This window comes from Mesoplodon bidens (genome assembly GCF_964165515.1).
Source record: "Mesoplodon bidens genome assembly, chromosome: 16".
NCBI classification, from domain to species: domain Eukaryota; kingdom Metazoa; phylum Chordata; class Mammalia; order Artiodactyla; family Ziphiidae; genus Mesoplodon; species Mesoplodon bidens.
The window spans coordinates 68,634,040-68,661,350 of NC_138173.1; the positions used below are offsets into that span (position 1 = coordinate 68,634,040).

Sequence of the window (27,311 nt, forward strand, 5' to 3'; positions counted from 1 at the left end):
GAATTATGTGCACGTGCCTGAGATGGGATGGAAAAAAATGAAGTTTATTAACTAGATTTAAAAATGATCTTTTCAGCCTTTTTACACCCAAATTACCTCAAACCAAGGTATTCGGGGCAGGATATCAAGTGAAAATTTGTTTCCACCTTCCACAAAATTAGGAAGGACTATTCATGAGGAAAAACTTCAGTGTGGTAATCTGTGTGGAGACATAACAGCATTTAAGTGAAAAAATGGTTTTGCTTCCCTGCAAGAATGTTCTAAGTACATGGCAAAGGGCTGATTCCTGATGACTGATATTTTTGTACATGAAAGAAACACTTAAGTAATGTGTAGCTTGAAACTGAGTGGACATCCTCTCATCCTGAGGTGCAGTTTTTGCTTCTAGTGGGAAATGACTATTATTGCTGGAAATGGCCAGGGTAGAATTGCCATTTCACCCACTGTTTTTGTTTTAATTTTCATTTTATATTGGACTATAGTTGATTTACAATGTTATGTTAGTTTCAGGTGTACAGCAAAGTGATTCAGTTACACATATACACATATCTATTCTTTTTCAGATTCTTTTCCCATATAGGTTACTACAGAATATTGAGCAGAGTTCCCTGTGCTCTACAGTAGGTCCTTGTTGATTAAATATAGTAGTGTGTATATGTCAATCCCAAACTCCCAATTTATTCCTCTCCCCCCACCTTTCCCCTTGGTAACCATAAATTTGTTTTCTAAGTCTGTGAGTCTGTTTCTGTTTTGTAAATAAGTTCATTTGTATCATTTTATTTTGCTTTTTCTTTTTCTTTTTGGCTGCACCTCAGAGACATGTGGGATCTTAGTTCCCCAACCAGGGATTGAACCCATGTCCCCTGCAGTGGAAGCATGGAATCTTAACCACTGGACCTCCAGGGAAGCCCCTGTATCACTTTTTTAAAAAGATTCTACATATAAGCAACCAGGCACTCAGCCTGTGGACTGCTGTCCTGTGTTTGGCCAGTTCCAGCCCCATCTCAGAGCTAGGCAGCCTGGCAATGTGTAACCAACCACATCAGGCCCCTCTGTGTTACAGAAATACCACTACTATTACTACTACTACTACTACTGCTGCTGCTGCTATCCAGTGCTTGGTTACTCCTGTTTATCAGCTCAACACTTGTTCATATTCATCAAGTCCTTTCATATCTACAAACTGTGAAGTTTTGACAGCAGGTATCTTACATCCTCATCTTGTTACAGATGATGTGACTAACGTACAGCAGGATGAAGTTAGTTCCTCAAGGTCCTGGGGTCTGTTTCCTGTGGGGTCTGCAGACAACGAATAGGAAACCACAGCAGCCAGACTCCAAGTTGTAGGTGTTCAGGCTGCACAGATGCCCAGCTCCATCACTCCTGGGTAACACTGGCATAAAATGGCTTGTTGATCACAGCTGACATGCGCATTTTGTAAAAGCTAGATAGGCAATTCTGACAAGTTCCACAAAGTCACTAATTAAATATTCAAAGGAAACAATTGTCTGTCAATTAAATATCTCAGTTACGATTCCCTTGGAAACAAATCGAATGACTAAAATCACATACAGTTTTACAACTCACGGTGTCAATGTAACTAAACCACTCGGAGAAATTAAATATTAAATACCATCTAATAAGTAATTCTCTCAGCATTTGCTATATCCTTACTCATATTTCTCTTTCTTCTCAGAGGTTACAGACCTCAACCAGCTGTGTTTTCTATATGGGTTGTCATTATCTGATCTTGGGAGCGAAATAAACCAGGAAAGCATACAAATCTTCACATACACATTCACTGTAACTCACAGGAATACAAACCATAGAGCAGGGAGCCATCTCAAAAGTCATTTCCTAGTGATAGAATTTTAGAGCTGTGAGGAATTCATTTCAAGGCCAAGACAGGTGGAGTGGTCTGTACAAAGTTGCACAGTCTTGGATGTAAAGTGCGGGGTCAATCTTTTGATGACTATTAGGTGCTACTTTCAATACAACGTACCAGCCCCCTGGCTCCATAGAACGCTAACATCGTTATACGCATTGCTACAATTTGGAATACAAATTTCATTTTTCTTTCCCTTTATTACTTTTAACTCATTGCCTCTGAAACTAGCAGAGTTAATTGAGATAAAATAGCCTTAAAAACCATCAAATCGAGGGGCAGCTTTGAAATGAGACAGATGTGGTTAAAATCCTTTATTAGCTGACTGACCAAAGAGAAATGATGTAATACTCTGAGCTTAGCATCCTCAGCTATAAAAAGGGAAGCAGAGGGCCTCCCTGGTGGCGCAGTGGTTGAGAGTCCGCCTGCCGATGCAGGGGATACGGGTTCGTGCCCCGGTCTGGGAGGATCCCATATGCCGCGGAGCGGCTGGGCCCGTGAGCCATGGCCGCTGGGCCTGCGCATCCGGAGCCTGTGCTCCGCAACGGGAGAGGCCACAACAGTGAGAGGCCCGCATACCACACACCAAAAATAAAAATAAAAAAAAATAAAAATAAAAAAAAAAAAAAAAAAAAAGGGAAGCAGAAATACTGATGCTAAGATGATTCTCCAGGCACTGACTCAAGAAGCCTCTGCTACAAGTTTTCCCCATGATGTGCCAATGTCCATTCCAGGGATAGACAAAAGGACAGCACCTGTCCTCAAAGTGTATATGGTTTACTAATAGAAACAAATAAGGAAACTATAATTCCAGTCTCACCTACCAACCCCTATTCCTCCTCCAGGTCTTAATTAAGAATACTTTCCTCCTCTCAGTTCAAGTCAGGTTTTTTTCTTTTAAATAGAAACCAGGACCAGGACAAGGGTAAGGCCAGCTGGGTTCCTAGGGTGTACAGTTTAAGAAAGCACTTCCTGTCAGGGTTGTACAAGTGCAGAGTTGGCACCTGAGAGTGACTGCCTCTTATGCTTTGCACCCTGGGTGCCTTACTAGCCTCAACCTGGTCACTGCCTGGCTCTAAACCAGGTCACCTGACTTAAAAGCACTTAACTCAGTTTGAAATTTTTCATGTGTTTAGGTCACTATTTGATTGATGGGTGTCTCTCACTCTAGATTATAATCCCTTTAATAGTAGGATTCTGGGGCTTCCCTGGTGGTGCAGTGGTTAAGAATCCGCCTGCCAGTGCAGGGGACACGGGTTCGAGCCCTGGTCTGGGAAGGTCCCACATGCCGCAGGGCAACTAAGCCCGTGAGCCACAACTACTGAGCCTGTGTTCTAGATCCCGCGAGCCACAACTACTGAGCCCGTGCGCCTAGAGCCCATGCTCCACAACAAGAGAAGCCACCGCAATGAGAAGCCTGCGTACTGCAACAAAGAGTAGCCCCAGCTCTCCACAACTGGAGAAAGCCGCGTACAGCAACAAAGAACCAAAGTAGCCAAAAATAAATAAATAAATTTATTTAAAAAAATAGTAGGATTCTGGATTCTTTTCCTCACCACAGAATCCTTACTGTTTGCACCCAGCACGCAGTGGTACTCCATAAATATTTATGCATGAAGGACTGAATGAAAGAATAAGTTAATGAATAATGGAGAGATGTAAAGGGCATGAGGCGAGTCAAGGGACTTAAACCCACCTGGTAAAGCATCAGAAAACCCACTGCAGAGAAGGTGGGGTCTGTGCTGAATTCCAGAGCCTTTCTCCTTGAATTATCATTTGCAGGCTGGCAGCATCCAGCACCCGGGCACTTGTTCGAAATGCAGAATCTTGGGTTCCCCCTAAATCCAAAGATTTTACCAAGACCTCCAGGTGATCCCAAAGCACATTAAATTTTGTGAGCATTGGTCTCAAAAACACATGGGTTTAGCCAAGTGAAGCCCAGGAAAGGACCACTCAGGGCAGAGGACTCCAGGAAAAAGGGTGACTGTTTTGAAAATTAAGTTATAATAAAACATAAAAGGTATTGTGTGATTCTTTGTACCAGGCCCGGAACTAAATACTCTAAATACTATTGTGTGTATTATTTCATCTCTTCAATGATCTTCCGGCTTGCTATTATTCTTCCCATTTTACAGCTAAAGAAAGTGAGGTACAGAAAGATTAAGGCCCTTGAGGGTGTCCTGAAATTAATAAATGGCAGATCTAGCCCAGGTGGTCTGAATCTACATCCTGCACTGTGATCTCCACACACCAATGCTCTTCCCGTGAGATGTGTAGGTCTGGGGCAGGGCACTACTCAATACCCACACTCTCCCACTGAAAACATCTGGCTCGAAGAACTGCTTGTCTTTTTTTCAAATTTGGTAACATCTGCCTGCCCCTCCTCCATTAAACACCTAATCTGAGTTCAGATTCTCAAACAAACAGACAATTACACACAGGCCATTTGTTCCTAAGCTGGCATGTGTCTTGAAGAAGGGACACGGGGGAGTTTTCCTGGAGCTGGTGACACCTGAGCTGGTAGACAAGGAAGGAAGGAGCCAGAAGAATTGTTCCAGAAAAACATTCAGGCATAAGCCAGCATGAGGTACCCAGGAAAACTGGTTATGGAATTCCACTGTGGAACTTACCCAGTGGTGTGAGGTGGTGAGAATACTAGCTTTGAGAGACGCTTACCCTTGCGGGGTGGGGACGGCTTGGAGGAGCACGAGGGATGAAAAAATTGAGAAAGCGCTGGGGAGGGCATGCTGCATTAGAATGAAATGAGTAGGATGGAGAGATTTGGACAGACCCCAGCGATGGGAGGTGAAACCATCAGGATTTCACGTAGATGCTGGGAGACTGGGAGTTGATTTTTGACTTGTTGAGACTGAGTTGCCTCGAGGTGTCCAGCAGGTCACGAAATACCCTGGGCTTCAGTGTAGCAGACAGAACAGGGTTGGTGATACAGATGTAGGACATGGGTGCATGGTCGTCAACTAAAGGAGGACGTGATTGCCCAGGGTGATGGGGAGACATACGGGATGGGAATTTAAGAAGCCTCAACATTTAAGAGATGAGTTGAAGGGCAAGCCCTGAAAGCACTTGAGAAGGAAGAGTGTATGTAACCAGCACTAGACTCAGTTGTAGAGACACACCCGTGACTCAGGTACAACCCCTGCCTTTGTGAAACTCATAGCCTGGCTGGTGAACGAGAGAGACGTGGAGACAAACAGCAGTACGGCCTGTGGCAGGATGGATAGGCAGGTAGGGGTAATGTGGTCAAAGAAGAAGGAATATCTAACTAGGTCTGGGTACTAGGAAAAACTTCATAATTCTGCATTTCCCCCCTACTCACAAAACCCTTTTAGGTATCAAGATACTTGTGCCTGAAGAAGCCAAAGCCATTTGACCAATGTCACTGGGAAAAATTCATGGCAAAAACATGATGACAATTTGTGGTTTCCATGTTTCTAAGGAAATGTACTTACATAGTTTCAGAAATATCTCTCACTGTCCATTGGCACAGTTCACAGTTCGTCTCTGGCTGAAATGGCTTGGGCAGGGCCCCAAGAGCTGCACATGATGTCATTATTCACTTGGTAAGAGACAAAGGCTATATTTCTCTCATAAATAGGGAAGGGGGCCCTCTGTTCATTGGGCACTGACTGTCTGGCCCCATGACCCCACCCGCAAACGAGCTGACAATCACCAGTAGGCTAGGAAGACTCACTTAAGTAATGGGGGATGTTTGATGCTGAACTTAGAAGAAAATAAGCTGGCTCTGATTGATTGTGATTTTGTTTCTTGACTAATCAGCATCAGAAAAGTGAACTAAGGGGGATAATGCATCACAGAACTGAAAACAGGCGACTTACTCATAACCTTTTTGGACGTCATGAAGACTGTTTTAGTTACTTGCACTGGGTTCCAATATGGAAAATCAGGCTTTATTTTTGCCTTTAGGCAGTCTACAGATAAACTGGTCCAGTTAGGGTACAAACTGGTCTTTAGGTGGTAGGTTTTAAGCTGTGGGAAATGGCAGACTAAGCAATTGTCCAGTTACTATGCTCAGCAAGGGCAACTGGTTCTCCTCTTCGGAGTGAGGCAGACCAGCTTGGCTGGCAAGGAGTGCCGGAGGCAGGTAGGAAGGTGGGAGCACCTCTTGCCCACAACTGCCCCTGTATGAAGCCAGATGGTGAACATCCACAGGTGACCAGAAGGGGGTACCACTGAGAGGTCAGGCCAAGGAAATGATTTGGGGTAGTATACCACAAAGCAAAGATAGCCTGAGTGAGGTGCCTGTGCTGGGATTCAGAGCCAGGGTTCTAAAGAACCAAGAAGGAAGCCAACGAGGGGCTGAGACCCTCACCAATACTTGGACTCTATTTTGCATGGATGGACTGGACCACTTAAAATTTTCAGGAATGGACAAATAAGTGTGGATAGTTTAGGTCCATGACTTTTTAACTTCCTTTTTCCTTTTCTATCTTTTTTGACTGAAATGATCTGGATAATGATTTGAATTTTTCTTCATGTTATCTACGATAACTTCCTTAACACAGGTCTAGCAAACACTCAGCTTGGGGCTTTCTGCCCAAAGCACTTCCTGGGATGACATTTGGTGTGCTTTTGCCTGTATTGACCACAGAAACTGATTTCTTTTCTCTCACTGGCTTTTCACTGACTGGTTGACCATGCGTGTTGGCGGGGTGGAGGGGGAGGAGGGGGTCATGTAATATTCATTCCTTCCATTCATTTATGAGCACGATATTTAGAGCTGCCCATGTGCCGGGTACTATGCTAGGCGCTAAGAACCCAACGATGAGGAGGCGCAATCCTTCACCTCAAGGGGCTCACAGCCTGGTAGGCACATGACGTTACGATGTTGCTCTGATCGTTGAAAATGCAGAGTGTAGCAATGTACCAAGGAGAGGGAATTGAGCCCTGCTTAGGCTCTTTGTCTGCCCACCTTGTGTGGAAATGGGCTGCCTGGAGCTCCAAGGCAGCTGCTCAGTTTTTAGCTGGGGTCACTGTGAACACAGAGCAACGAGGAGAGCCTGGAGCTGCAGACAAGCCCGACCTTCTCAACATGAGTCAGATGCTCTCTTGTGCCATGTCTTCTGGTCACCAGGCTTGGGATGCCTTCAGTCTGTGATAAGGTGATGCTTACATAACTGACCTCCTGACTCTTCCCCAGGGTCCCTTTACATTCTTCACTAGGAAGATCCACACCCATTTACAATTTTTTCTAAAGTCTGACCTTTCCTTTCACGCAACTCTTAAAAGAAATCCACAGCACCTTCGATTTTTCATGCTTTAGAGGTCTGCAGTAAAAAGAGCCCAAGACCTGCATTTGTGTAAAATATTCACTGAATGCTGTTTCAGACGTGTTCTGAGAGTCTGCTACAAACTTTCCTACCTCTGCATCAGAGTCACAAACTGCCTCCCCAAATCCATTCAAGTACCAGCCTCATTACAACAACAGCCTTGACTGTGGCGTACACGTCGTGACTCAGAATCCAGAACCCAACAGTCAGTCAACAAGTATTTGCTGAATAATTTTCCTACTCAACCCTCATTCTCCCCTTCTTCCTAATGCAATCCTGATTTTTTGAGAAGCAGTAAAATCAAATCTATTTTTGCCATCCTTTCTTGCTGATGGAGGCACCTTGGATCAGAATTCTGGTCCCCAAAATAGAAGCAGACGTCACTGGGCAGGGGTCCCAGAGGAGCTCCTGAAAGGGCCGCCAACTCAGTGGGCAAATGCCTTTTAGGCATCTTGGCTTCTTGCCCTTTGCTCTTTGTCCTCTTCTTTTTCTTTTCCTGCCTGCAAAGTGGCTGTGAGGGCTTAGAGATGCAACTGGTGGTTTCCAAAGGACCTTGAGGAAAAGACCTCCCTGTATGGAATTCTCCTTTAGGCCATCTCTGATGGATTTCTCCACAGCTTTCCCTTGAAAAATCCCCATGCCAGGGAGCTCATCACTTCAAAAAATAGCTCCCTGGGCAGGTCTATCTGTTACAAAGCCTTAGCTTTAGGTGAACCAAATCTCTCATGGTATAACGACCACCCTTTGATCATTATTCTGTCTTAGAGGACACATAAAATAAAGTTTCTCTTTGTCATGGCAGTACCCCAAATATTTGAGGACACCAACCATATCTCTTCTATCCTTAGGCCTTGCAGGGCTTTTCTTTTTCTTTCTTTTTTTTTTTTTTTTTTTGGTCCTGTTCTGTTTTGCTGCATTTCTTATTCCCATGTTCTGAGTTAAAGGAATACATATATTTTGACTATGCATTCCCTAATCCTTAGTCATCTCTATTTTATAAGCAATCATGTATATTCAGCACATAATCACACAGAAAAAAGTAGAAAAGATTCTGAAATGGTTTACTCCAGTCAACTGGAAAACCAGCTGACACAGGACAAGGATGTAGTTTATAAGACAAACAAGGATGTAGTTTATAAGACAAAATAATTCTTGTTTCATGTGTACATTTTATACTGGTATGCTCTTTATATAAAGATGACAGTTTTAAAAATTTACTCATTAAAAAAACCCCAAACATTAATACGATTTAATTTCATACTTAGCTCACGTCTTCACCATGTACATTTTTATCATTTTCTGATTTAGGAGAATTTTGTGTTTCAAAGATATTTTGCAATTCATAACACCTGAGGTAGGCATGTAAGTCAGGAAGTGGGGTGGAAGGGAAAGAAAACCCCAGTGACTAATGAATGTGCAAGGTATTACACATATTAAAAGACGTGATCTAGCTAAGAATGAAATTCAAATACTAAATCACAAACATGCCCAGTCAGAGTCCAATGCAGAGATATCAAAGACACAAGAAAATGCACATTTATCTGACAACACATTGAGTTATAATCCCAGTTCATTGGTTGAGAAGGTGGTCACATAGTTGCATTCACTGGTAGAATGGCTTTTATTCCCCTTGGGAGATGGCCAGGCCTCCCTTGGAATGTCTGGGACCTCAACGGTTAATTAATCTACCCTGCATTCTTCTGTACCCTGCAGAGCTGACTGTGAAAAATCTTGGAATGAGAAAAGCTGGCTTCCGAAGTGCTGCTTAAGTGACCTGACTTCTTAAAATAGTCCTTCATAAACAAACTCACATGATCTAATTTGCGTATATAAATCCAATTATGTTTCCTGGGAAAGCACAGGGAAGATGATCTGGCTGGGTAGACTAACGTTCTTCTACTCCAGCCCCAAGAAAATGCTGGGGAGAAATTATTTACAGAGCTGATGCTCTTGCTAACTGAGGGTCAGACCTAAATATCCCAGAAATTTGCCTACCTTCTGCTTTTGGTACCTTGCATTCCAGAGAAAGCAAAGAACACGCTACAAAGCAATATGCCTAGGGAACTGATATGCCATCCAACTGCATATTCTAGACCTCCTGGTCTCTCAGAGCATCAATATTGTGGCCATTCGTTGGTGAGAGGAAAGGTTTGAGATGAATGTTGCAAGTCTCCTATGTTCTGAAAACAAACACATGTAGCATCAACTCAAATAGACACACTTGTGAAATGAATAAATTAGCATCCTAAGAAAGAGTTAGACAACAGGGAAGTGTCACATCAGTGTGACTGTAGTAGTGTCCTTTGATTATACGTTGCCAGCAGCACTGAAGTTGGGATCAACTTGTTTTTTTTTTAATCTTTCCTTTTAATGCTTGGTTTCACTTATTTTTGATGAGCTCTTAAAATGCCATCAGTCATCAAGGTGTAAATGTGACTCATGCATTTGTCCTACTTAGCATGACACCGCAGCAGCTGCTCCAGAAATAAAGTCCTCCCAGTCTTCCCAGTTCCAACCTAATTATGCTCCGACCCATTGAAACCAGTCAGGTGACTGGTAGGAAGAAAAACAAATTCATTATTCAGTCTTGCAAAGGCCACACCACATGTCATTTTACAACTCCCTCTGAACACACAGACGCCAAGCCTACTGGCAACTCCAGGGCAAAGGTGTCTACAGATCAGGGCTGAAGGGATTTAGTTTGTCATTTCAGATGTCATTAAAAATATCCTTTGCAAAGCCTACTCTCCATCACAAAAAAAAAAAAAAAAGGAAAGGAAATGAAGGAAGGAAAAGAGAACCATAAAGGACAGTCTCTCGGTATTTTTCACAAGTAAGAGAGAATAATATTTCCATTTCTGGGCATTCAGAGGAAGCCCTTGGGAATGTTGACACTCAAATCTGCTTTTGAAAGTCATTTTCTGACAGGCTGGGATGTTGCAATTATTTTTTTAAAGCCTATATGAATTTGCCAAAGGAAAATGTACAGAAATGGAGGTATTTGTGGTTTTAAAAAATGTACATCATAACTAGTGAGGTGTGTTAAATAGGACCCAGGTTACACACATTTAATGGACATCTGTGTTTCCTGAAGTATCTACCTTGATATCAAATACCAAATTGAGATGATTTAAATTACATGTCATTTGCTGTACATTAAATAGTCATAAGATTCCTTTTATTTGATTTGAGTTAGCAGACTTAGACAAAGGACATATAATACACGCATATGTTTAAATTTTACACATGGGGAGAGAGATGTTGGTAATTCCATTATACTCACTTGGACTTTACTGTGAAGTCAACCCTTCATTTAAATGATCAGAAATGCATGTTAAAGCACATGCAAAGCCTACTTCTCTCCTGACCCCCACCTGCTCACACCATACACCACTCTCTTACCTGGTATAAATGATGCATTTTCCCCAAAAGGATTTTTTAAAGGCCAAATGGCAAGCTAAAAATCCCTCGTTATTAGTCAAGTTTAATGATCATGATTTAATTAGCATTCTTCTGGCTCTAGTCTTTTCTGTTTCGTCTGGATGTGTGTAAGACAAGGAAGAAAATGCTGCTTGAGAAATTCAAATCTGACAGCATGACCTTGAGCACTAACTCACCTGGATTTGCATACCTGGCTGTCTTTGCTCATAGAGCTATTTTGGAGAAATCACCTCCATTCTGACACTTCTGCTTATATGCATCGCCAAGAGGTACAGAGGGCTAATTAGCCACTAGCTGTGACATTTTAGAATCCCCAAGAGGGAAGCATAATGCAGCAATCTTTGTAGTTAAATATTGCTGCCTCTCAGTTTTCCAATAACTAAATGATCTTCATCATCTTATCACTAATGAGCTGAAGAATGAGAATGAGATTAATTTCAAAAGTTAGGTAGCTCGTATTATTGTCACCAGCAGTTAAAATAGAATCAAATGTTAACTACAGCAACAGAGCTTAGAATGTATCTCCCTGGTGAGAGAACCTACCAAATACAACCTTATCATTCATATTTTATTTATACACATAATGTCATTTTGTAATGAATTTTTAGATGGGTAAATTGAACTGGCAAGAGAAACAATTTGTTTAAGAGGTGGAAAATTCTGTGTCATAGAGAGAATCTGGACAAAGGCACTACTATCTGTGGCTTGAATCCCATAATGAAGCTGATTTAACTTGAAATGGGTGAGGCTCCCCAAGGAAGGAATACCTACAGCCCTAGTGTTACCTGTAGCTGAACTTTCTCAGGGGGAAAGGAAAAGGAATCCTTTGAATTGGGCTTTGAACCTTCCGAGGGTTCCTCAGTATTTCCAGTGCCACTTAGACCTAGAAAATACATGGGGATCACATCTGCCCTGGACAAGAACCTCTTTGGGTGGGAAGTTCACTTTTGTCTAACTGTTCGCTGAGTGGGAAAACAGAAACCATTTCTTTGCTGATAGCAAGGGACCTCCTGGTTGGCCCTTTTAAGGTTCTACCTCGTATCCACAGTGGAAGGTACGTGATAGATAAATGAATACAGGGAGGTCTCTCTTCATATAGGGTATCTGCAGAGACCTGCAGCTTGGTTGTTACCCTGTCAAGCCACAGGTATAATTTTCTTCCAGAGGGAAAGAGGAGAGGCCAATTCTCAAGCTTGGGTTAGAGAAGGCAATCATCAGCTCATTTGTTCCTTTTGAAAATGGCATTTTCAGTGAAGTGAAACAGCTGCCGAGCTGTATCCTCATTCTAGCTTCCTGCTTCTTGAAAATGTTAAGTTAAACATGAGCCATCCTCTTAATGGGAATCAAGATTAATGTAGAGAAAGAAGATATGCCAGTGTTTATGGCCTTCAGTTGACAAATTTATATCCCACTGAGCAAGACGATGAGCTAGCTACAAAGAGCCTATTCCCAGTAATTCAATCACCTTCCCCTTATGATTGCCCTTTGGTTTATTCATTAAATCTTAATTCATGGGCTATATGGGGTATTTCTCTCTTGAGTAGTGAAACAGGTACCTCTCGCTCTTGAGTCATTTCAAATGCTTATCTTTTTAGAAGGATACCCTCTGAAAGGTTTCTGAAGAATGACTGGCATTGAGCTGGATTTGAATCCTGACCTCACCACTTGTCAGGCTCATCATCTTTGGGATGTCCCTTTAAAGTTTCTAAGAATCTGTCATTTCTTCTCTGAAATAAAAGTGAAGGATGATACCATCAGTTTTTTCTCACTAGATGTGATCATGTATGTAAAGGCTCCTGGTTACATGTAAAATATTGTATAGATGTAAAGAATTATTATTGTGCTTTGATTTCTCCAAAGGTGTTTACATGTAAAAGACTGCTTTATACACATTTACATGTGTGTGTATGTGTGTAGAAAGCTTTCACCAACACAACGTCAGGGGACTTGGCTATTTTCTCATATTGCTTATGCAATGAGTACTCTTGTTCATTCAGTGATTAAGTGCCTACCACGTGCCTGGCATTTTTCTAGGTGCTGAGGATAAAAGGATAAACACGATAGACAACGTCTTTGCTCTTACACGGTGTTTACATTCTTGTGGGGGTGTGGGGCTGGGGGAAGAAACACAATAAATATAAACCAGTGAGATCATTTCAGATGGTATATGTGTTCTGGAGAAAATAAGACATGTCATGTGCTAGGGAGTGTCATTTGAACTGAGTCTGGAATATTGAGAATGCGTCATCATGTGAAGACCTGGCAAAAATTGTTCTAGGCAGCAGTCACAAAGCCTAAGAAGTGGGAAAGAGCTTGGGATATTTGAAAGACAGGAAAATATAGAGTATATCTGGAGGCTGAGGAGTAGAAGGGACAGACATATAATTAGCGAGAGAAGCAGCACCAACTCACAGAAGGTACAGTAGGCCATGGTAAGGAGTTAGGATTTTATTCCAGCTTCTAAACGAGGTCGTTAGCAGGTGTTAAGTATGTGTTGTATATCACCAAACAGGGAAAACCAAGCAATACTGGTAAAAAAAAAATCACAGATTCTTTTTTTTTTTTTTTTTTAAAGCGATTCTCTACTTTATCCACCTACAAGGTCTAGGAAAGACACTTGAACCTCTAGAGGGCGCCAAAGGAAAACCTTTTGTGGCCAAAGCCACAAAGGTTCCTTCAGCACCTAAAATCAGAGGAAAGCGCTCTGCTTGTTCCTTCACAGTCCGGCAAAAGGTGACACCTTATGAAAAGATTGTTCATCTACATTTCCTACCCAAACAGAAAGTTGAATGAGCTTGATATACATACACCAGGACCCTGGTTTTCACGCTAAAGGATTGTTTATGATGGGGTGGGAGTAGGAAGACATTTGAGGGTTATTTTTAATCTTCTCCCATCTGGTAGTATTTGAGTGGAGCATAAAACAAATATGGAGTCAAAATTTACTTTCTGGATTCATTTGGCAAGAAAAGTGTCTCTATACTTAGGACTTTGAAAATATTCATAACTTGCTACTTAGGATGTTATTCTAAATACTAGTCCAAAGTTACTTGACAAAGTCTTTTAGTAATGTGTACTAAGGAAGGCTACTGCATGAGAAGCAGTGGGTTATGACAAATGGAATTTTCTGCATATGGTCAGATAGCTATGATATATTATGAAAACGACTCATAGTGAGAGAAGAGAAGGGGAAGGAAGGAGGAGAAGGAGACAGAAAAGATGAGAAAAAGGGAAAAAAGGGAAAAGAAGCAAGGAGAGGTCAGCTGATGTCTAGGTACATAATAAAGAAAATGCAAAACAGAGGGAGAGAAATTGGAAGAAAGGGAGAGATTCAGAGGACACTCGGATTCAAATCCACGTGTAAACAAGATTTAGAAACACAGTTGAAATATAATTTTATATAATCCCAAATTCAGACTTTATCATATGTGGGTATTAAAGGTTCATGATAATTCTGAGAAAACATTATGTTTTTTTGTAATCCTTTTTTTTCTTTTATAAATTTATTTATTTTATTTATTTATTTTTGGCTGCATTGGGTCTTCGTTGCTGCGCGCGGGCTTTGTCTAGTTGCGGCGAGCGGGGGCTACTCTTTGTTGCCGTGCCCGGGCTTCTCATTGTGGTGGCTTCTCTTGTTGCGGAGCACGGGCTCTAGGTGTGTGGGCTTCAGTAGTTATGGCTCGCGGGGTCTAGAGCATAGGCTCAGTAGTTGTGGCGCACGGGCTTATTTGCTCCGCGGCATGTGGGATCTTCCCAGACCAGGGATCGAACTCGTGTCCCCTGCATTGGTAGGCGGATTCTTAACCACTACACCACCAGGGAAATCCCTCATTATTGTTTTTAATAAGAAAAATTCAACGGGTCAGACCTTACTTACAGAGGCTTTCATCCCCCCATTTCATGCCTGATGATCATAGCCATGTACTTTATATGCTCTTTGCTCTACCCAGGGAGACTTCAAAAAGCACGGTAAAAGCAGTCAACCAGATAAGTAACCTAAGCAAATGGATATAGAGCCATCCAAGAAGAGAGAGAATCCCAAATCAACTAGGAGTCCAGAAGGTCAATGATGGGTAAAGCACTCTGACGGTACCAGCGCCCTAAAAGTCATGAGCAGTTTTCATAGGTGTTGTACCTGTTTATCCTAAGAACCATCTATTCAAACCAGACTGCAAGAGGAGCCTCTGATGTCCAAGCACCTCTCATCAGCTTTTTACTTGAAAACACTCCAGCTGATACGTTTCCCTCATTTTTATGGAAAAGTTCCCATAAAACTCTCTTGTTACCCCCATTCACTCTCTTGTTACCTACCAGACATTTGGCCAAGAAAGTGCCAGACCATTAATTATCAATTGATTTCAATGAACTTAAACAATAGAGTGATCATCTAACTCCTCATTCACAGACAATGAGAACTTTGTTCACAGAAACACATCCATTTTTAATGGGGAAAGATAGGAAGAAAAGGGGAGAAAGGAGAAAGCGACCTAGAGTCAGGTTCCACCTAAATATTTCAAACCATCTACATCAAAATGCCCCTTTTCGATTAAGCAAAACTTGCATTCTTTGCCAATGACATGCTTGCTCCCCCTCTCCACCAGCCCCAAAAGTCCTGAGGTTGATTTATTCAAAGCATTGGGGTTGGATCCTGTAGCAAGAGAAGACAGCACCCTAGATCCCCAAGGCAATAAAGAAAAAAAAAAGAGTGTCACAGGCTTGTCTGAAGGACTTAGTGAGATAGCTTAAGTAGGGTACCCAGCACCAGCAATTAGTATGCGTTTGACAAATGTTGATTCCTTCGAGAACTGAAGATTTGTGGCGCAAAGACACAGAGAAACCTAACTCAGAACCCCAGAGACCCTTAGGACACCTGCTGTAACTCTCATGAGTAAAGCTGCTAAGGAGTGGGTCGCCTTCTAAATCGGGGTGCCCCCTCCCTTTCTGTCTCTTGCTCCAGAGACGGCAGCTCCTGGGGGATGTGTGAGGGGCAAAAAGAAGACTACTTCTTAGCTGATGTCAGAGAATTACTCACAGAATCAGAGTAGAAGGGTAGAGATGATAGAAACTTGAGAGATCATTTAGTTCCAGTTCCTCTAGAGCAATAGCATCCCACGAACACCCAGCACCTCCTAGTTGCAAGGCACTGTGCCGGGCTGGGGGAGGGGACTCAAAGGGAGAGAGGCAAACCTGCCTCTTAGAAAAGCGATTTCTAAAGAACCCCGGGGAGTCAGGGGACAAGCAAGGCAGGCAGGAGTTACCTGGTTGATGGAAATGACAGCCAGCCTGGGGATGACCCCTTGGAGGACCACCTGCAGTAACGACGTGCCCAGGCCAGCCAGGATGGCCCAGGTGAGCGGCAGCGGCAGCATGCTGTAGGTGGCGAAGAGTGTGAAGAGCACGTAGCCAATGCCGTCTCCCAGGAGCCCATAGCCCAGACCTGCTGCTAAGATCTGGGTGGTCATGGCCACCCAGGTGACCACGCCGCTGTACTGCAGGTAGGTGTGCGAGGTGGTGTCCTTCCTGACCACCACCAAGGCGCAGATCACCACCTCTATGCCCGTGAAGAAGCCCAGCAGGATGCCCTTGAGCGGGTCCATGGGGGCCGAGGCCAGGCTCAAGTGGAGAACCAAGAGGGTGAGTTTTGTCAGCACGTCCAGCACGTTCATCACCACCTCCGATTTGCGCCTCTGGCCCAGGAAATAGCGCTGGTAGAGGCGCTCCAGATCCCGGGACTTGAAGGAGTTGCGCAGGGTGGGGAAAATGACCCCTCGGTAGCTATAGCCCCCCTTGAGGAAGAAATCCGAGTTGCTCGGGGCGCAGTCGAGGTGCAGGAAGCCCAGGTCGCCCGCGCCCCCGCTGCCGCCGCCGCTGCCGCTGCCGCTGCGTTCCGGGAAGACTTTGGTGCAGCCGGGGCTGTGCGCTCTCTCCCCGAGGCCCAGCGCGTAGAGGGGCAGCGCCGAGTCGCCGGCCAGCTGCGACGCGTGGTGGTTGGGGCCGCCGCCTACAGGGTCCGAGGCTTTGCTGGAGCTTCCGCTCCCGCCGCCGCTGCCCCGTTGCCCGTGAACGAAGCGCTGCTCGGTGATGTGCCGCACCGCCGTTTGCCACAGCAGCCGCTGCGGCCGGGAGCCGCTCCCGCCGTCGCCGGCCGGGGGCGTCGGGTGGATGGTGTAGAGTTCCTCGCTGCCGCTAAGGCAGCGCACATCGGAGAGCTCCATGGCGCCGGGCCGCTGGGAGGGAGGCGCAGAATCTGCGCGAGGCCGCGGCGGGAGGGGGTCCCGAAAGACCCAGAGGCGGCCTGGTGGGAGCTTGGCGGCGAGCCCTTCTCTCCCCAGCCGCCCTGGGCAGGAGGTCCCCGCACGTCAGGTCATAGTGCGCTCCGGGCCAAAGGGCGTCTGGAAGACCGCCGCAGACCCCTGCGTCCTCGCGCGTCGCCCTCCCGCCAGCCCGCGCAGCTTGGGTGCGTGGCAGCGGGGGCTATTTGTCCGCAGAAGCCGCGGCGCTCTGAGCCACGCAGCCCCCTTCCCGGCCTCTGGCTTCCTGGCTGGGTCTCGGCTCAGCGTCTTGGCGTTGCCTTTGCTCTCCAAGAGGCGCCCAGGCGCCTGGGCTCCGTGCTTCAGCTGCGCGCCGGGCGGGTCCTGGCTGCGGCACTGGGCTCGGGACGCCCACGACTCGGCGGCTGCAGGGGGGGCTGGTCGGGGGTGACCGGCAGCGCAGATGGGTGCGAAGTTAGCAGCTCTGGCTGGAACAGAGTCCTTCGGAGAACTCCATTGCGCCGGGATGGGGAGCCGGGGCGGAGCTGGGGGCGGGGGTAATGAAGGCGGAGGAGTGGGGGACAGTGAGGTAGCGGGTGCCCAGCGGGAGGATTGGCGAGGTGGTAGCCTCAGCGCTAACAAGTCACCAAACAGTTAATTTGGAAGTGCGGGTGTGCTGAGGCTCCCTCCCGCGTTCATTTCTGGCTGTCTCCACTTCCTGAGCGAAGACTGACAGCGCAGCGCTGGTTCTGGCCCGACGCATCCCTCGGGGAAGGGGGAGGGCCTCAGGGTCCCAGTCGCGGCTACAAGACGAAGTCAGCCTTTCCAGCTGTGCTTCCGAGGGGTCGCAGCACAAGATTCTCACCCCCTTCACTTCGCTCGTTGGAATCCCTTTGGCCCGGAGCTGGGAGGAGCAGGAGACGAGGGCAGGAAAAAAGTGGGGAGGGCTCCAAAGCCAACAGCTCCGAGGGCGAGGAGAAGCCACTGGTGCAGATCGCTGAGGCTAAGAACCGTAGCTTGGTGGGTGCGGCGGGTGTGAGGTTTGGGCGAGAAGGGAGGCCCGAGGCCGCGGGGAAGTCGCCTGAGTCGCCGCCGGATCCAGGGGAGCGCCGCGTGCCACCCTGGCGCTCTGAAGCGCGCTGCGGGCGCCGGGCTACAGGGAAGAATTTGGAGACCTGTCTGAGCGGTTGGACACCGGAGGAGACTTAGACCCGCCCCCACGCCAAGCCACGCCCCCGGAACGGGGTGGGGGCCGAGTGGCGGTGGTGGCGTGGACCTGGCGCCCAGATCTGGCCAGGACGCCCCAGGTCTTCAAGGCAGCGGCGCGCGCAGACCCGCGTGGGAGAGGACGATGGGGTTAGGGCGGGCGGGGCGGGCGCCGCCGACCAGCCCCCGGCGGGGAGATGCAGCGCTCCAGCTGGCCGCGCTGGCCGGTTCCTCCGCTGTTCTTTTTTAGGCACTGGCTCTGGTCCTCTGCAGGTGCGGAGCCAGGACTCGTAGGCCGCTTTGCCCACGGACTCCGAGAGCCCAGCGCGAAGGCATAGAGGGTCTCCTTTACGCTCTCCCCACTGGGGCATCTTTTGGCAAAGCCAACTTTCGGGCTAAAAGCAAAATACCCCCAAGAAGCCTCAATTGCAGAGGCCGGCAGCTTCCTGAGGGAATCTCTTTACTACACCAATCCGAAGGGATGGAGAGCGCTAGGCATTAGAATGCGAGGGCCCTCGGAGGGCCAAGTTTCTTCCCGCTTACAGTTGGGGTCGAGGACGGAGGGCGTGCGGGAGGCATGTCCAGCCGCGCTCTCGAGCCCGGTTTCCCGCCCGCCGAGCTCCGGCAGCAGTTGCGGACAAAGCCCCTGGCGGAGCTCGGGGCAGATCCAGGCGCAACACGGTGGGCACGTGGTGTCTGCGTCCGCGCCAGCCCGAGCAGGGGCTCCGGGTCCGCCGGGCGCGCCTTAGTCCCGAGCCCGGCTGCATGTGGCGTTGCCACGGTGGGACTGCGGCTTCAGCCTGTGGAGCCCTGGCCCTGAGCACAGTCAGCTGATGGCCAATGACGTCAGGCCCTGGGCGCTTTCGCGGCTCCCCATGGCTTCCCTTGAAAGCACCAAAGACCGCCTCGCCGTTCCCTCAGGCCCCCTGAGCGGACGATTTCCCCTGCTTTCCCTAGGAGAAACTCCCCTCCCTTTGCTTGCCCTGGGCAAGAATACCTTTCCCGATCCCCCTCCTCAGAGGCACATACCATCTCCAGGGTTATTTGTGTCCGCCGTGTCCCAGAAACACGAGATTGCATTATTTCCTTTTTAAGTCTTTTCCACACACACGGATTTCAGTTTAAACTCAGAACTGGTCACCTGCCTTGCACATCGAATCCCCCCAAAAGTAGAAAGAAGACTCAACATTTCCCCCCATCTCCCTTAACAGTAGATTTCTGGGATGTCATACACACCCTGGAAAAGACTCCTTTAATCCTAGTCCCTTAGAGTTGCACTCTACAACTACACCTCTCAAGAAAGGAAATAAAATTAAGTGCTCAATTTTGAATTGAAAGAAGGTCGATTCTATCTTTAACCCAGTTTGTAGATGAATTAATTTGTTAACAAAGTAAAGGTATCCCAGAATAGCTGGACTATTCCATGGGGCTGGAACTTAAGGGCAAAGCACTTCCCCCAAACCTCGGTTTTGCAGTTATCTAGACCTTAATGAAATAATCCCAGGCATTACATCCTTGAGAAAGAAATGCTACTTGCTTCTCCCTTCCTAAATTCCTTGGACTCTGCCTGTCCAGCTCTCCTGAAACTCTAGGGTGGGTAATCAATATCTTGACTTGAGGCAGGGAGTCCAAATAGGGCAGAGGGCTGGGTGGGGGAGGGAGGTGGGTTCCTGCAGACCCTATGCCAGGATGTGTGGGGAGCTGTGTCCTGATCTGCAGGCATAGCCCCAAGTCATCTGTGCTAATGAGCATATTAGTAAACTTGGCAGTGGAAGACACCTCTTTATTTTCTCAATTCTTTTTCCTTGGGAGCCTGAGAGCTCAGCCTGAATAAATGAGGGGTTGAATGCAGATGGAACTTTCCTATGAAAATCTTCCTCCTGGACATATCCCAGGATGATTTATTCAGCAGCAAAAGGAGGCTTGCCAAGGAGGGGGAGATTGGACCCAATCGGATAAAATGACTCAGGCTGATGAATGAGCATAGCATGCTACAGAAAGACGCTCAAAGAATTTCCTGAACTCAGAGGTTGAAACTAACATATCAGGGAGAAAACATTGCATCTGGTGTACTGACTCCTCTGAAAGTTCCTTTGCTGTAGGGGTGTTAGGGCATGTTGTTTGAAAATAAGCATAGATGACACAATTAGATTCAAATGTTTTTCTTCTTGTTGGGATGACACAGTGCCATTCAGACACCCCCAAGTTCTGTTTTTGAATGACAGCATTGGCTCAGTACACATATCAAGAGGCTTTTGGGAATCTGCAAACCACCAAATGATTATCACTTAAAACAAGTCAACACACTGCTTTGAGGCTATAATGGACCTCTCATTCATGGTCCTCTCATGGACCTTAATTAAGTGAATTAAGTTCACTTAATTCCTTGCATATTTATTATGGCTGGGTCTTGACTAGGTTCCAGGGACAGTATTTTGCCAACTCAATGTCTTTTTGTACACAGTTCCCTCCTCTTGGAATTTCCCTCTATTCCCCCCATTTCCCTCCCTCAAAACGCTACTCACTTGATCCTTCAAAGCCTGAGCAGTGTTGTCTCTGAGCAAAGGCTTTCCTGATATTCCCAGTGAGAATTAATGGTTTCCTTTTCTGTTGTTCAAAAGTCTGCTCTGGTTCCTCCAGCATGGCTCTTACTACAGGCACTGGCTCTACCCCATTGGCTTACCCATTTTTCTCTCACCTCTCCCCATGAAGTGGTGAGCTCATTGAAGGGGAAGACTGATTTTCCTTGGGTCCATATCCCTTAGTTTCTAGCAACTATAGTGTACATAGAGATAATAATAAGATTAGCAATAATTGATGGCATACTTTTCCCTTTACAACCATCTTTACAACCATTTCATTTAATCATCCCATCAGTTCTCTGAGTTAGAGCCTTCTCTATCTTTTATTATTCCCATTTTACTGACTAGGGCACTGAGGCTCCATGTGTTTAAGGAACTTGCTCAGGATCTCATCGATAGCAAAATTCCAGCAATTAAATTTAGATTGTATAAATCTGGCTTCCACGTGCTCAATAAAAATGCTACCACAGGCAGTCAACACATTTCACCTAAATAGGACTGATAGACAAGAACATGTGAAATATATTTTGACTTTCCAAATGCAAATTAAATAAGAGACTTCTAAGATGTTCGGGCTTTGAGAAGTCTAGGAGGATGACTCCAAATGGATGAGGTAACAGAACCAATTCTTGTTTGGTTAGAGGGTCTGTTAGGTTTTGCTCAGTTCAAGCCATTGACATTATTTCTGGTTTGTGGAAAAGCAGAGTTTTCGCATATTGGATTTAACCAAAATAATTAGTCGTTGCACTCTACTTCATTTGGCTGAGGGTGGAAGTGGCAAAACATCCTCTTGGCCCATTGGAAAATAACATATTTGTTTTATGATGTTGCTGCATACCATTGGCCACACTTATAGTAGATATATTTAAGAAGGGAAATTTGTTTCTCTCAAAAGCCTCTTTGACTTTCTAGGCTAACGGTATTAATACATGAATTTAAATTTTATAAGAGCTCTGGCCTTTGCAAAATACCCATAGAAACCCTAACACTCACTGAAGACATATAAAATATTCACATGTAAAAGAAAAGATGGACTCAGTTCAGGAAGGGGACCTGAAACCAGAGAGATCCTGTTTCCAAAGGGAAGGAGGGTGTTTATGACAAGGCAGCTTCCAAAGCTGGAAGTCCTTAAAGGAAAAGTACATGAAATTTTCTAAGAAGATAGATCTTAAATGTCCTCTCTCTCTCTCTCTCTCCCCCTCTCGCTCTCATACACACACACACACACACACACACACACACGAAGGAAAAAAACAAAGAAAATGGTAACTATATGTGGTGATACATATGTTAATTACTTGACTGTGATAAACTCATATTGTATATCAAAACACCAAGTTGTACATCTTAAATACATACAATTTTTATTTTCAATTATGCCTCAACAAAGCTGTGGGGGGAGCGGGGGCGTTGAAAAGGGTATGCCTGTCTTGCCTGGAAGCACTGCTCTTACCAAGTATCAAAGGCATTGACTGCTTTGAAGGAACTCCAGGGACAGTCAATGTCTAAAGTAAATAAGGCTTATACATGGAAATGGTCTATGAATGAAAACCTTTGCACTTACACTTCATCTGGAATGCAGCACAATACACAGTAGAAAAAATGAAATGTCTATTTTACTCCTGTCATGTATTATCTTTTGCATTGTAAAATGTAAGAGAGGGAAAATTTTGTATACATTTTGAATCTTCACGGGAACTAGTTTAAGTTGGATTCTGGTGCCTGAAAGAAGACAGTCTCATCAGTGGGAAAACAATTCTAAGACAACGTATTTATATGAGGAATTCATCATTTAGGTAAGGCAGAGGAAGAAATCTTCAAGGGAGACAGACTTAAACACTGTTTTCTTCTTAAAAGATGATTCCCTTGTCTGTGGTTTAACTAGAGTATGCGTTTACTGTGATATCACTTATGAAGCCTTCACTTACTGAAATGATAATAAGAGCACACACACGTACAGCTCATTGGAGAAACTATTAAGAAGTGACCTAAAAGAAGTAGTAACAAAACAAAAAGTCAGAGGGTTTCCAGCTAGTTCACCCCCATCACCAAACCATCTTTTGGCCATGGTTTAATACTTGCTTTTTAATTTGACACACTTAAGAAGTCTTAGGGCAAAATGGTCAGACAGTGGGAAACGAAGCAGATCATTTTCCCCTATTGTCTCTCTCTCTCTTTTAAAAATCTACCTGATTCTTATCTTAATACCAGAAACTTCTTACTTTTTAAAATATTTCACTGCATTACTCATACCCTCCTGGAGATCTTTGGGATCTATGTAGAATATTTAGCCTAAAAGTTTATAGATAACATAAGTAAATCTATATGCATTTATGTAGTTGTGTATATGAATCTCAATCCATTGATTAAGTGTGAAAGAAACATATCTCCTCACCTTTCAAAAATCAATGTATTTCTGTTTTCACCCAGTCTGTGAGACATTTAACATGCATCCTCCTTGAGGCTTTCGTCTGTACCCTCCTACTCCCAGGAAGATGCCATAGTTCCAGGCCCTTTTGTCGTACCCAGGTGTGTGTGTGGCGGGGGTGGGGAGGCAGGGAGGAGGGTATGCATCCATAAACATGCATGCCCTCTGGTCTTTGGCTCTCTATTCATAAAGGTCACCACTGAGGCAGTCAGTCTTTTGTCCACATCACACGGTCCCTATGGGACCAGCAGCATGTGCATTGCTTCCTTTGAACGAAGACAGGAGAGCCTTCACAGGTCTGCTTATGGGCCCATGTGCTTGACATAACACGTTGCCCCTCCTCTTTAGGGTGCTGGATCCTCTCTAGGACACCCCTGGGAAATCATTATTTAGCACGCAATAGCTCTCTCTCTCTCTGTGTTTCTATCTGTCTCTCTGTCTTTCTGTCTCTTTCTTTCTCTCCTTCTGACCCAGTGTGGGAGTATCTCCTTTAGCCTGGTGAGAATCCTTGCTTTATGTTTCTTCCAAGCCCATCTGACTTTTCCTGTTCTCTTTGGGAATTATTTTTTTATAAGAACAAAAGATGGAAAGATGACTTTTGTTTTCTGTTCATTCTTCCTGGAAGTGATTTGTAGAAGGCTTGCATGAAGGAAAGGGAAAAAGGGAGTGCACAAAAGCAAATCTCATAAATTCATATCTCAGCATATGATCCACACACATAAAATGGATGAGACTCACCCCTCCACCTGATCAGTGGTTTTTTTGCACAGTGTGTTCCAACCAAATCGTGGGTTGTGAAATCACCTTTGTGGGTTACGATTAGCATTTAAAGAATAAATTAATACAAGAGTAGAATCGAATCATAAGGATAATTATATCTTGCTACTCTATACAAAGGCTTTCTTTTGCATCCAAATTCTTCCTCGGAAGTTAAGAACAGAAAAAAAATTGATAAAATTTCAGAAAAATACCTTATCAAACTCTTGGAATTACATTATTTGAACTTCACAAAACAAAGTTCAGTTTAATATGGCATTTCTCACTATCCAACTTGATATTTAAACTCATTATATAATTAGCGATCAAGTAGATTTGAATAGCATGAGCTACACAAAAACACACACATACTCACACACATGGTATGCACTGGGCACCATTTAATGTGGATTTTGTAATGCGAATTGAATTAAAAAAATGTTTGGAGGTGATTGGTCTGGTCCTCAGCTCCTTAGTGGAATTATTAAATATTATGTTTACCCGAAGTCGTGGTTTAGTGAAATGAGTTACTTTTGTAGTCAGGAAGACTCTTTCTTGAGTTGTGACTTTACAAGTGCCAGCTCTGTGAGCTTGCTCAAGTTATTTAGCATTTTTGAACTTTCATAATATGGGGGGAAATAACAACTTTGCCAGGTTTTGTGAAGGTTAAAGGTAATTCGTATAAAGCAGCTGGTACGGTGCATCACACGTAGCAAATGCCCAGTAGAGAAGACTTCACCCTACCCCACCAACTCCATAAACAAGACCTGTTCACTACTGACAAAGTAGATCACAACTTTCTTTTATTTCCTCCTCTTCCATTGCTGTTTTCTTATTTCTGGCTACCATCCTCTCTCACCTAGATGATGTCAATAGAATGAACATGTCTCTCTTACTGTAGTCTGCCTCCTTTCTCCAACTGCTGCGATCATCCTAAATTTAAAAGTATGATCATGTCACCCTTTTTTATTGTGAAAAAAACATATAAAATTTACCCAGCCAGCAGTTTCCTAGTTTACAAATTGTCAACGCTATGCTCATCCTCATATGAGGTATCTCCCAAGTCCCCTCCCCATCCTACGTGACTGAAACGTTATATCTCCCAGAGATCAGCAATTCCCCACCGCCTCTTCCCCCAAGCCAAGCATGTCGCTGTCTTTCTTAGAACATTGCAATGACTCTGCTTTGCCCTCATATGCCTTAAACTGGGAGACACACATCTCTAGGAGTGGCTATTGCTTCTCTCTCTGGCCCCCTCTTACTGCAGCTCATCTTGCTCTCAGTCTGTCAGCTCCCCAGATGTATCTTGCTCTCTCTTCTCTCTGAATCTATGGACTTACTATTCGCTTTGCCTGGAGCCCTCTTTCTACTCGTCCTTCTGCTGTTGGCATGGGTGTCACTTTCTTCAAGAAGCTTTTCCTGGCCTCCCAGGTCTAGGTTAGATGCCTCTACAAATTAGCAATGCTTTTGGCTACAGATAATGGCAGAATGCAAATCAGGATGGCTTAAGCAAATAGGAGTTTGTTTTTCTTTCACAGCAAGAATTGTGGCTATAGAGATTTGCTGTTTTGGTTCAGGAAGTTAATTCTATCAGGGGCTTTGTGCTGGCACTCTAGCACAAAGAGTGCCTTTTCCTCCTAGTCACAAGATGGTTATAGCGTCTCTGAGCATTCATTCTCTTCTACCACATAGAAGTTAGAAGCAGAAGTAGGAGCATTGCTCAGAGTTTCTCCTCAGTACTTTCTTTTTACCAGAGATGAAAAAAGTTTTTCTGGAATTTGATAGAAGTCTTCCATGTATATCTCATTGGCCAGAACTGTATCGCTTGCTTAACTCTAAGCCGGGACCCGGGGTCCCCCAGTGATCAAGGGGTTTGAAACAAAGAAGAATGTGGGGAATGGATCTCGGATAGGTAACAGAGATGGTAGTATAGCCCCTTTCAGCTCTTTCCCTAGCGAACTATACATCTCCATCTCCCCCCTATCCAGTCACCTCCTCTTTGCCCGTCTGTGGTGACCAGATTCCAAGATAACCCCCAATAATCACCCACCTCCTGGTGTTCATGCCCTTGCATAATCCCCTCCACTACTGTGTTAGAATTAGTTGGTGTGACCAACAGAGTGCAGCAGAAAGGGTGGTATGTCTTTCCTAAGGCTAGATCATTCTGTCTTGCCCTCTCTTGCCTTGTCTGCTCTTGGGGAAGCCAGCCACCATATTGTGAGGACACTCAGGGAGCCCGATAAAGAAGCCCATGTGGGGAGAAGCTAAGGCCTCCTATCAGCAGTGAGCGAGGAACTGTTGCTTCTTCCAGCAGCCATTTGAGAGAACCACCTTGGAAGTGAATATTCCAGCCTGAGTCAAGCCTTCAGATGCTGCTGCTCCAGCTCTTATGAGAGACCCTAAGCCAGAATCACCCAGTTAAGTTGCTCTTACATTTGTGATCCACATAAACTGTGAGATAATAAATGTTTATTGTTTTAAGTCCCTAAGTTTTGGGGTTATTTGTTATGCAGCAATAGATAATTGATACACTATCTGAGGGCCCCAGTAAACTATACATTTCTTAAAACTAAAACCAAAACAAAACCATGAAAACAAAGAATACAGCCTTCAGTTGTACACTACTCAGAATGACAGAAAAGCATTTCTTTATATTTAATTCATAAGATACAGGAAGGAGAAGTCTTGTATGTTTCCAGTGATCATTTTTATTTTCATAAGGTCATGAGTGACTTGGGGTGGGGAGCATCATATAAATGAGATAATGACACTTAGTTTAAACGTGTTCACTAGGTTCCTGTTGTACTTGGGATATTTTACACTTCTTGCAATTCATTCATTCATTCATTCCTTGATGGACAAATGGATATAAATTGTGGAGATACCAGGAGAAGACATTTGCACCAGGATTTGAAAGATAAATAGGTGCTGAAACTCAATTACTAGCCAAGAAGGAAAGGCAAAGAGGACAAGCTGCTCTTTACCAGTGCTTGGTGTTCCCTGTGTTAAGAGGGTTTTCTGGATCATTGCTTGCCTGCCTCATTCTAGCCTCACTCAGAAGTCATTTCCTCAGAGGAGTGGTCCTTGACCATTCCACTTAAGCTACTTGCTCCCAGAATTTTGCAGCCCCAAGTATCTGTTTACTTCCCATATAGGACACCTGACCAACTGCAACGATCATATTTAGTTGTCTGTGTACTTGTCTTTTGCCTTCTCTGACTAGAACGAAAGCTCTTTGAGGGCAAGGACCAGTCTCTGCCTTACTCTCCACTCTCTCCCCAGTTCATGGCATGTAGCAGAAGCTTAGCAAACAGTTTTTGAACAAATGAGTGAAAAATGACCCACTTCTGGTAACTTCCTGACTAGTGATTCTGACATAAGCAATAGAAGCAGAGGTAGCCAGGTTAGGAGAAAAATCTATGTTTTTCATGAGCTGGAGCAGAACAAACCTCA

The 27,311-nt window shown here is 44.8% G+C and overlaps 1 protein-coding gene across 3 annotated transcripts in view; it reads right to left on the minus strand.

The window, feature by feature from the left end:
• Positions 1–16,850, minus strand: part of ADCY8 (adenylate cyclase 8) — a gene marked incomplete at its 5' end in the record, with an annotated part of 216,621 nt that extends 199,771 nt beyond the window's left edge. For all 3 annotated transcript variants that reach the window (XM_081258526.1, XM_081258525.1, XM_081258524.1), the window contains one exon: positions 15,894–16,850. In XM_081258526.1, the coding sequence (XP_081114652.1) occupies positions 15,894–16,850 (957 nt within the window). The remainder of the gene's footprint in view (positions 1–15,893) is intronic.
• Positions 16,851–27,311: the final 10,461 nt, after the last annotated feature.